Genomic DNA, 11,155 nt, shown 5'->3' on the forward strand with positions numbered 1-11,155 from the left:
TCATTTCCCATCAATTCCCATTATTAAAATGGCTGGAGTTGGGTCAGTGTCAATGACAGTGTGTTGGCAGCAGCCACTCAATGTTAGTGGTGGCTGTTTAACAGTCTGATGGCCTTGAGATAGAAGCTGTTTTTCAGTCTCTCGGTCCCAGCTTTGATGCACCTGTACTGACCTCGCCTTCTGGATGATAGCGGGGTGAACAGGCAGTGGTTCGGGTGGTTGATGTCCTTGATGATCTTTATGGCCTTCCTGTAACAACGGGTGGTGTAGGTGTCCTGGAGGGCAGGTAGTTTGCCCCCGGTGATGCGTTGTGCAGTCCTCACTACCCTCTGGAGAGCCTTACGGTTGAGGGCGGAGCAGTTGCCGTACCAGGCGGTGATACAGCCCGCCAGGATGCTCTCGATTGTGCATCTGTAGAAGTTTGTGAGTGCTTTTGGTGACAAGCCGAATTTCTTCAGCCTCCTGAGGTTGAATATGCGCTGCTGCGCCTTCTTCACGACGCTGTCAGTGTGAGTGGACCAATTCAGTTTGTCTGTGATGTGTATGCCGAGGAACTTAAAACTAGCTACCCTCTCCACTACTGTTCCATCGATGTGGATAGGGGGTGTTCCCTCTGCTGTTTCCTGAAGTCCACAATCATCTCCTTAGTTTTGTTGACGTTGAGTGTGAGGTTATTTTCCTGACACCACACTCCGAGGGCCCTCACCTCCTCCCTGTAGGCCGTCTCGTCGTTGTTGGTAATCAAGCCTACCACTGTTGTGTCGTCCGCAAACTTGATGATTGAGTTGGAGGCGTGCGAGGCCACGCAGTCGTGGGTGAACAGGGAGTACAGGAGAGGGCTCAGAACGCACCCTTGTGGGGCCCCCGTGTTGAGGATCAGCGGGGAGGAGATGTTGTTGCCTACCCTCACCACCTGGGGGCGGCCCGTCAGGAAGTCCAGTACCCAGTTGCACAGGGCGGGGTCGAGACCCAGGGTCTCGAGCTTGATGACGAGCTTGGAGGGCACTATGGTGTTGAATGCCGAGCTGTAGTCGATGAACAGCATTCTCACATAGGTATTCCTCTTGTCCAGGTGGGTTAGGGCAGTGTGCAGTGTGGTTGAGATTGCATCGTCTGTGGACCTATTTGGGCGGTAAGCAAATTGGAGTGGGTCTAGGGTGTCAGGTAGGGTGGAGGTGATATGGTCCTTGACTAGTCTCTCAAAGCACTTCATGATGACGGAAGTGAGTGCTACGGGGCGGTAGTCGTTTAGCTCAGTTACCTTAGCTTTCTTGGGAACAGGAACAATGGTGGCCCTCTTGAAGCATGTGGGAACAGCAGACTGGTATAGGGATTGATTGAATATGTCCGTAAACACACCGGCCAGCTGGTCTGCGCATGCTCTGAGGGCGCGGCTGGGGATGCCGTCTGGGCCTGCAGCCTTGCGAGGGTTAACACGTTTAAATGTCTTACTCACCTCGGCTGCAGTGAAGGAGAGACAACATGTTTCAGTTGCAGGCCGTGTCAGTGGCACTGTATTGCCCTCAAAGCGGGCAAAAAAAGTTATTTAGTCTGCCTGGGAGCAAGACATCCTGGTCCGTGACTGTGCTGGATTTCATCTTCTAGTCCGTGATTGACTGTAGACCCTGCCACATGCCTCTTGTGTCTGAGCCATTGAATTGAGATTCCACTTTGTCTCTGTACTGACGCTTAGCTTGTTTAATAGCCTTACGGAGGGAATAGCTGCACTGTTTGTATTCAGTCATGTTGCCAGACACCTTGCCCTGATTAAAAGCAGTGGTTCGCGCTTTCAGTTTCACGCGAATGCTGCCATCAATCCACGGTTTCTGGTTAGGGAATGTTTTTATCGTTGCTATGGGAACGACATCTTCGACGCACGTTCTAATGAACTCGCACACCGAATCAGCGTATTCGTCAATATTCCCATCTGACGCAATACGAAACATGCCCCAGTCCACGTGATGGAAGCAGTCTTGGAGTGTAGAGTCAGCTTGGTCTGACCAGCGTTGGACAGACCTCAGCGTGGGAGCCTCTTGTTTTAATTTCTGCCTGTAGGCAGGGATCAGCAAAATGGAGTCGTGGTCAGCTTTTCCGAAAGGGGGGCGGGTCAGGGCCTTATATGCGTCGCGGAAGTTAGAGTAACAATGATCCAAGGTTTTACCACCCCTGGTTGCGCAATCGATATGCTGATAAAATTTAGGGAGTCTTGTTTTCAGATTGGCAAGTTCACCTGACTCTGGGGAATTAGGTAAAGGGCTTATTTGCCAACATCCTGAAGTAGCCTCTCCATTGAAATCATGCTGTATGGGTTAGACGCCATATTATTCTGTCTTTGGGAGATATTCATTTGCCAATTAACTCAACATGTAAGGTTTATAAGAAGAGGAAGGATTAGGGCCCAGATCCTTTGTAATTGGCTCCGTTGGGCCAAAGTCTTAGAAACAACAGGGATGCGTTCCAAATGTAACCCTATTCTCTATATAGTGCACTATTTTTTACCAGAGGCCCATAGGGACTAGGCTGATATTTGGGACGCAAGCTTAGAAATAACAGGCTTCGGAAACAAGGCAGACTTCATTAAGGGTAAGTTGACATTGAAGGGTAAGAAAGAAAACATGTTATGCAATACAATGCTACGTCAGGTGTTGACAACAGAGTGGAATGTCAGTTTGTATTTCCATATTTCCATGAAATCGAGCTCACTCTGTGTGCTGTATGTCATGCACGTGTTGGCCCAGTTATAACACTCTTGGTTATGACAATCAGGACTCTGTTGAGAGTCTTTCATTGGCTCTGCAGAAAGCAGATAGTTGTGCAAAGTCAATCTGATGAGAGTCTGGATAGGCTTTAAAAACCTGTTCCTTTCCATCAGCCTCAGTCCACGGCCATGTACCTCAACCACACATCCTCGTTCTACTGCGGAGTCAACACCTACCTGCAGCTATGCGCTTCATCCAAAGTCATTCTCTTGGTCCCCGGCTTCGGTCTCAACGTCTTTATCCTGACCTCGCTGATCTCCTGCCTGCTCAGCCGACGCAGTAAGATACGGAGCAACGTGGCCGTCTTCATCCTAGGCAGCACCACCTGTAACCTGGTCAACTTCAGGTGAATTTCCCCCTTACTATGTGAAGCACGTTAACTAAGTTTATACCGACAGCCCAATTCTGATATTTTGCACAATGGTACACCAATTAGTGGCAAAAAAAGATCAGAATTGGGCTGCCTGTGTGAACGCAGCTTTAAGCTACTGGAAAAGCGATTCATAAACCCAGTCAAGTATGATTGTTTTTATTACTAGCCTTTGGCCTCTAATTATCCACTGGAGGACCCATGGACGTTGGGCTCTGGGCGAGGAGCTCTGTGAGGTCATGGTCAGCGTCAAGCAACTGACTTCATCAGGTAATTCCTTAACGTTGTAATGTGTGCTATTATTGTTTTTAAATGTGTAACCACTTTCTACCTTTTCACTCAAGTCACATTTTCATTTAGTCATGCATTATTAATGTCAATGGGACGTCCAATTTTGACTGGAAGTTAGGATTCGCCACTTGAAATGATTTCCTTAGCTGTGGAATGCTGAATGTCAATGATTCTATCATTTGTTCTGTCTGTATTTTGCATTTTCTTGTATGTCTTGTTCAGCTTCCTACCACTACGTCTCCTTCATCTCCTTCTCCATCTACCTGACGGTGGTGTGTGACTGTGGTCGTCTGGTGAACAGCAGGGCGCTCCTGGCTCTGGAGCTGCTCTTCCCCCTCCTCCCTGTGGGGTTGAAGGAGCTGATCCAGTGGGTCCTAGGGAGCAGGGTGAAACACCTGGACCCCGTCAACCACACATGCTTCTCCTATATCAATGATAGAGTCATGAGGGTTCTCACGCTGGTCAAGGTATTTATCAGTGTTGTTGTATTGTGGGATTTATTGATGCTACCTGATGATATGTTGTTTATCTATCTACCTACCTATCTATTCAAGATCGCAGTGTTCCTGCCATTCAACCTCTATTTCTACGCTCATGTGCTGCATACGATTTTCAAGAGCGCCAAGGTGATGCACCGGAGCCAGGCGGTCAATAAGAAACTGGCCAAGGTGTTTAGTGTCATATCTCTGATTACACTACTGGCACATATTCCTGGTGAGTGACTGATAACTAACTAGTATTTTGTCTTCTCCTTGACCTCATAACTAACTAGTCTCTTGTCTTCTCCTTCACCGGGACAATTTTTTTGTGGGGATTTTATCATGTGCCTTATTGTATTGGTTAGAACTATCACTGCATTGTCTTGTATTGGTTAGAACTATCACTGCATTGTCTTGTATTGGTTAGAACTATCACTGCATTGTCTTGTATTGGTTAGAACTATCACTGCATTGTCTTGTATTGGTTAGAACTATCACTGCATTGTCTTGTAATGGTTAGAACTATCACTGCATTGTCTTGTAATGGTTAGAACTATCACTGCATTGCCCTGTATTGGTTAAAACTATCACTGCATTGTTTTGTATTGGTTAGAACTATCACTGCATTGTCCTGTATTGGTTAGAACTATCACTGCATTGTCTTTTATTGGTTAGAACTATCACTATCTTCTTGTTGAAGACCTTTTCAGTAGATACTGTGATAAACCTGTATATTACATTCTGAGCGATGCAGAAACTTTGAAACTGTTGACCTCTCTCTCTCTCTCTGTAGGTGGGATATTCACTCTGATGAAGGAACCCACAGTGTGCCAGGAGATGGTGGAAGAGTTTCTGCTAGACCTTCCTCTCTTCTCCAGCCCCATCGTACTACTATGTATGAATAAAGAGCTGCAGACCCACTGTGTAACACTGCTGAAGCGTAAACCTGTGTCCTGCAGCAGGAAAGACCAGACAGGGATCAAGACTGATGAGCAACACAAGCGTCTGACAGTTGGAGAAACAGTGATCACCACTGAGTCTGGTATGTGAGGAATTGGTATATTTTTCATCCAAATGCACTTTTAAAACATTATGATGGAAAATAATAAATAAATACATAATAAAACAGAAATCCATGTGTTTTAATCACTGTCCTAAAAGTGTAGAGATTGTAGAATGTATATTATATTTGTCACATTGTAACATATAATTGGTTAACATTCCATTAGAAATGGTGCAACTACACAAACGACAACCTCTGAGAGTATCAAGTGATGAGAGAGTGCCTGGCTCTGCTACTGGATATCTTCCAGTGGTCATACAGTGCTCTCTAGTGGAAACAGATAGACTTAATGTCCACGGAAAATATCATGGAGCAGGGGTGTCAAAGTCAAATGGACGGAGGGCCAAATAAAAAATTTAGCTACAAGCCGAGGGCCGGACTGTTCGAATGTTCATTGAAAAATTTTTAAATGACGCATATAGTCTAGTGAACCTAATTGAACCTACTGAAAACCTAACAAATATATTTCAATATGATCAGATAAATAAAGCAATATTTTCTTATGGCTCTGTCAGTAATCTTTAATTTTCAACAGACACAAAAGACAAATTTCCTTTATATAAAAATCCCCATAACATGAACATTAAATGAAAGAAACCGGTATTCAAGGCACCATCAGTAGCCTATATTTTCTATTTTAGCAAAAGTGGGCTAAATTTACTTGAAAGAAAAAAACAATAATAGCAATTTTCTATCATCCACTCAACTGAAATATTTTTAAAATATAATTGGATTGAAATACAATAAAATAAAGTGCAAAAATCTATTAATCAAAAACAACACTTTGTTTAAGGAGAAGTAACATGCAGTGAAAACAAATATTAAACTTTAACTTTTAAACTTGAACTGAGTAAAAACTCTAAATATGTGATTGCACAGTAATGTTCACTTGTTTGAGGTTGAGGGTGATACTTGGTGGTGTCCCATCTTTTCCACAAGTTCATCAATGTTCGGGGTAAGGCTCTGAGCTGAGGAAATCCTCAGAATTGAGTGGAGGTGTTCAGCAGTAAGTCGACTTCTGTGTGATGTTTTGTTCAAGTTCATCAAAGAAAACAGTTGTTCACACAGGTATGTGCTGCCAAACATAGACAACGTTTGAGCAGCCTGGATGCGCAGCTGGGGCATTGTGTCGGGAGGAAACGGGCGAACTCCGCAGCACCCACTGCCGCATATTTTGCCCTCAGTGCATCATTGCATTGGAGGTCAATCAACTCCATTTGGAGGTTTGGTGGTGAGCTTTCCACGTCAACAGCAAATGGGTTACCGAGCAGTTCCAACCTGCTTTTTTGTGCTTCAAAGTCAGCAAATCGGCGTCGAAAGTCAGCGGCAAGCATACCTATTTTATCAGCCAACTGTGCGCTCGGGAACGCACTGGTAGAGAGCTTCTCTTTCATGGTCTGGCAGCTGGGAAAGTGGCTCAAATTTTCTTTCCGCATCTGCGTCTCCCACAGAGTCAGTTTGGTTTTAAATGCCTTCACTGTACTGTACATATCAGAGATGACACGATCCCGACCCTGCAGCTGCAAGTTCATTGCATTCAGATGACTCGTAATGTCACACAGAAAAGCCATTTCACACAGAAACATTTCGTCTCGGAGTTGTGTTGTGTCTTTCCCTTTGCTGTCCAAGAACAGACAAATCTCCTCACGAAGCTCGAAACATCTTTGAAGCACCTTTCCCTGGCTTAGCCATCGCACCTCTGTGTGATAAGGCAAATCACCATGCTCCGTTTCTAACTCCGTCAGAAATGCCTTGAACTGGCGGTGATTCAAACCTTTGGCTCTGATAAAGTTAACTGTGCGCGTGATGATGCTCATTACATGCTCCATTTTCAAGGCTTTACCGCACAACGCTTCCTGGTGTATGATACAATGATAAGCTGTCAGCTCACCTGTCGCGTTTTCCTCTTGCATCTTTTCCCGTATCTTTGCCACCAGTCCGCTCCTGTGTCCACACATCGCAGGTGCTCCGTCGGTTGTCAAACCCACGAGTTTTTCCCAAGGCAGCTCCATCTCATTTACACATCTTGACACCTCTTCATACAAATCATGCCCCGTAGTTGTGCCATGCATAGGACGTAAAGCCAAAAACTCCTCTGTCACGCTTAGGCTGGAGTCCACTCCGCGGATGAAAATTGACAACTGGGCAATGTCAGAAATGTCGGTGCTCTCATCCACAGCCAAGGAATATGCAATGAAATCTTTTCCCTTTTTCACAAGCTGCTCTTTTAGATTGATGGACAACTGGTCTACTCTCTCGGCAATGGTGTTTCTGCTCAGACTCACATTTAAAAAGAGTTGCCTTTTTTCTGGGCAAACTTCGTCACAAACTTTAATCATGCAGTTTTTGATGAAATCCTCCGTAAATGGCCGGGCTGATTTAGCGATCTCTTCTGCCAAAATAAAACTGGCCTTGACAGCAGCCTGGCCTTGTGATTTGGCTTTTTTGAACAGAGCCTGTCGAGATTTGAGGCCTCGTTTTAATTCCTCTGCCTTTTGTAGCCTTTGTTCCATGTCCATATTCTTGTTTTTGTCCGCGTGTTTCGTTTCATAATGTCGTCTCAGATTATACTCTTTCAGTACCGCCACACTTTCTCCACACAGAAGACACACAGGTTTTCCAGCTACCTCCGTGAACAAATACTCCGACTCCCACCTTGTTTGAAACCCCCGGTTCTCAGTGTCCACCTTCCGTTTTGCCATTTTTGATGGGTATCTGAAAGTTAATTTTACTGTGATGCTGACAACTGCTGTGCCAATAAATATTGAAATGAAGCAGCCTACTGCTCGGTGCGTCACCGTTGCATTGTGGGAAATGTAGTATTGGTGCGTGTAAAAGATCTGCGGGCTGCCGGCTTGCTGCGGTCTGCGGGCCGGTTCTAATAATAAATCAAGATCATCCCAGGGGCCGTAAAAAACCTTCTCACGGGCCGGATGTGGCCCGCGGGCCTTGACTCTGACATATGTGTCATGGAGGATCCTGTTCATGTTAATTTGATTGATGTGGATGAAGCAACACTATTCCTGCTAGAATGTATCACTGGTTTTACTGCATGGCCTTTGTCAAATGTACTTCAGAACAGGCTATGAGAGGAATTGTTATACAGATTATTATACTATATTACCATGAAGCAGTAATAAATGTTCTGTTTTGGAGGCTGACAGCAGTGGTGGAAAAAGTACCCAATTGTGATACTTGAGAAAAAAATGGATAGAAAATTACTCAAGTAAAAGTTAGTCAACCAATAAAATACTACCTGAGTAAAAGTCTGAAAGTATTTGGTTTTAAATATACAGTACCAGTCAAAAGTTTGGACACAGCTACTAATTCCAGGGTTTTTCTATATTTTGAACTGTAGAGTAATTGTAGAATAATAGTGACATCAAAACTCTGAAGTAACACAAATGGAATCATGTAGTAACCAAAAAATGTGTTAAACAAATCTAAATATTTATTATTATTATTTTTTTATATTTTTTTATATTTGAGATTCTTAAAAGCAGCCACCCTTTGGCTTGATGACAGCTTTGCACAGTCTTGGCATTCTCTCACCCAGCTGTGTTGTGACAACTGATTGGCCTCCAACTGCTCTTAAGTACAACTAAATGCATGCTCTTCAACTGATCGCTGCCCGCACCCGCTTTCCCAACCTTTATCACTACTCTGGACGTTTCTGACTGAGAATATGTGGACAACTACAAGTACCTATGTGTCAGGCTAGACTGTAAACTCTCCTTGCAGACTCATATTAAGGATCTCCAATCCAAAATGAAATCTAGAATCGGCTTCCAATCGGTTTAAATCTAGAATCGGCTTCGCAACAAAGCCTCCTTCACTCACTGCGCCAAACATACCCTTGTAAAACTGACTATCCTACCGATCCTCGACTTTGGCGATGTCATTTACAAAATAGCCTCCAACACTCTACTCAGCAAGCTGGATGCAGTCTATCACAGTGCCATCCGTTTTGTCTCCAAAGCCCCATATGCCACCCACCACTGCGACCTGTATGTTCTCATCGGCTGGCCCTTGCTACACACAGTCCCTCTGACTCCAGGTCATCTATAAGTCTTTGCCAGGTAAAGCTCCGCCTTATCTCAGCTCACTGGTCACCATAACAACCCCCACCCGTAGCACAGCTCCAGCAGGTATATCTCACTGATCATCCCCAAAGCCAACACCTACTTTGGCCGCCTTTCCTTCCAGTTCTCTGCTGCCAATGACTGGAACAAATTGCAAAAATCGCTAAAGTTGGAGATTATATCTCCCTCACTAACTTTGAGCATCAGCTATCTGAGCAGCTTACCGATCGCTGCAGCTGTGCATAGCCCATCTGTAAAATACTTGCACATCATCATCTGCACATCTATCACTCCAGTGTTAATTTGCTCAATTGTAATTACTTCACTACTATGGCCTATTTATTGCCTTACCTCCTCACGCCATTTGCACACACTGTATATAGTTCCAACCACCGTGTCGTTGTGAGACGTAGAGTAGATGTATGGATGATCTACGCATGTGTGGTCCCCACTTTGGAGCATGGAGGAGGTGTGATGGTGTGGGGGTGCTTTGCTGGTGACACTGTCTGTGATATATTGAGAATAATAGGCACACTTAACCTTGGCTACCACAGCATTCTGCGGTGATATGCCATCCCATCTGGTTTGCACTTAGTGGGACTATCATTTGCTTTTCAACTGGACAATGACCCAACACACACCTCCAGGCTGTGTACGGCCTATTTGACTAAGAAGGAGAGTGATGGAGTGCTGCATCAGATGACTAGGCCTCCACAGTCACCTGACCTCAACCCAATTGAGATGGTTTGGGATGAGTTGGACCGCAACCTACAAGTGCTCAGCATATGTGGGAACTTCTTCTAGACTGTTGGAAAAGCATTCCAGATGGAGCTGGTTGAGAGAATGCCAAGAGTGTGCAAAGCTGTCATCAAGGCAAAGGGGGCCACTTTGAATAATCTAAAATATATTTGGATTTGTTTAACACTTTTTTGGTTACTACATGATTAAATACGTGATATTTCATAGTTTTGATGTCTTCACAATTATTCTACACTAAAATAAAATAAAGAAAAACCTGAATGAGTAGGTGTCCAAACATTGGACTGGTACTGTATTTACGTGTGAAAGTTAAAGTAAAAATATGAATTCTTTAAAATTGCTTATCTTAAGCAAACCAGACAGCACATTTGTATTACAGATAGCCAGAGTCACACTCAAACCCTAAAACATAATTTACAAATTAAGCATTTGTGTTTAGTCAGTCCGCCAGATCAGAGGCAGTAGGGATGACCAGGGATGTTATCTTTAATAAATGGACCATTTTTCTGTCCTGCTAAACATTCCAAATGTAACTAGTACTTTTTGGGTGTCAGGGAGAATGTATGGAGTAAAAAGTAAATTATTTTCTTTAGTAATATAGAGAAGTAAAAATGGAAGTTGTCAAAACAAATAAGAGTAATGTAAAGTACCTAATTGTACTTTAAAGCATTATTACTTCAGTACTTTACACCACTGCCAATTAAGCCTGTTTATGAATACACTAGGAGGCTAGTATCTGCTACATTTATGTAGACTATGGGGACTAGACTATGGGGATATTTGATATATTAATGATTCTGCTCAGAGTTTGAGCTCAATTGACACCCTCTACCATGGCGCATTGGGATTTATTTTAAACTGCGAAACCTTTACGCGCCACTGCACTTTATATACCAACGGTTGGCTGGCCTTCTCTTGTCACTTGTAGGCTCAGTCACTGGTGTACTTTTATTTGCAAAGACATTTTGGGTTTACTACCTTTTTATTCGGGCATTTTTCTTGTTCCGAAATGTGGTGGGTCGTCTCTTTGTTCGCAGGACTTTATCCTGCTAACTGTTACAAATATCCGAATTGAATTTGGTTAAAGGGCTTTGATGTACTCTGTGCCATCGGCTTGGAACGCCTTACAAAATACTTTTAACCTGGAAGAACTTGTCCCGATTGGTATTTTTAAATCACTGATGAAGGACTTTGAGGCTGATTCCCTGACCTGTCAATGTTTTTAATTTGCTGTTTTATGATGTTGTTATACTCTTGTGAATTCTATGGTTTTCACTAGATTACTTGTAGTTTTTATGTTGTCTTTCTGTAATTGTGTAATGACTTGGTGCTGCCTATCTTGGCCAGGACGC

The 11,155-nt window shown here is 43.8% G+C and overlaps 1 protein-coding gene across 1 annotated transcript; it reads left to right on the top strand.

The window, feature by feature from the left end:
- Nucleotides 1-2,535: 2,535 nt before the first annotated feature.
- LOC124011603 lies at nucleotides 2,536-4,949 on the top strand. Its single transcript, XM_046325054.1, has 6 exons — nucleotides 2,536-2,583; nucleotides 2,873-3,105; nucleotides 3,299-3,399; nucleotides 3,643-3,887; nucleotides 3,975-4,134; nucleotides 4,693-4,949. Exons 2-6 carry the CDS (start codon nucleotides 2,888-2,890, stop codon nucleotides 4,947-4,949), a joined length of 981 nt encoding a protein of 326 aa, XP_046181010.1. The 5' UTR covers nucleotides 2,536-2,583; nucleotides 2,873-2,887.
- Nucleotides 4,950-11,155: the final 6,206 nt, after the last annotated feature.

This window comes from Oncorhynchus gorbuscha, linkage group LG23 (assembly GCF_021184085.1).
Source record: "Oncorhynchus gorbuscha isolate QuinsamMale2020 ecotype Even-year linkage group LG23, OgorEven_v1.0, whole genome shotgun sequence".
NCBI classification, from domain to species: Eukaryota; Metazoa; Chordata; class Actinopteri; order Salmoniformes; family Salmonidae; genus Oncorhynchus; species Oncorhynchus gorbuscha.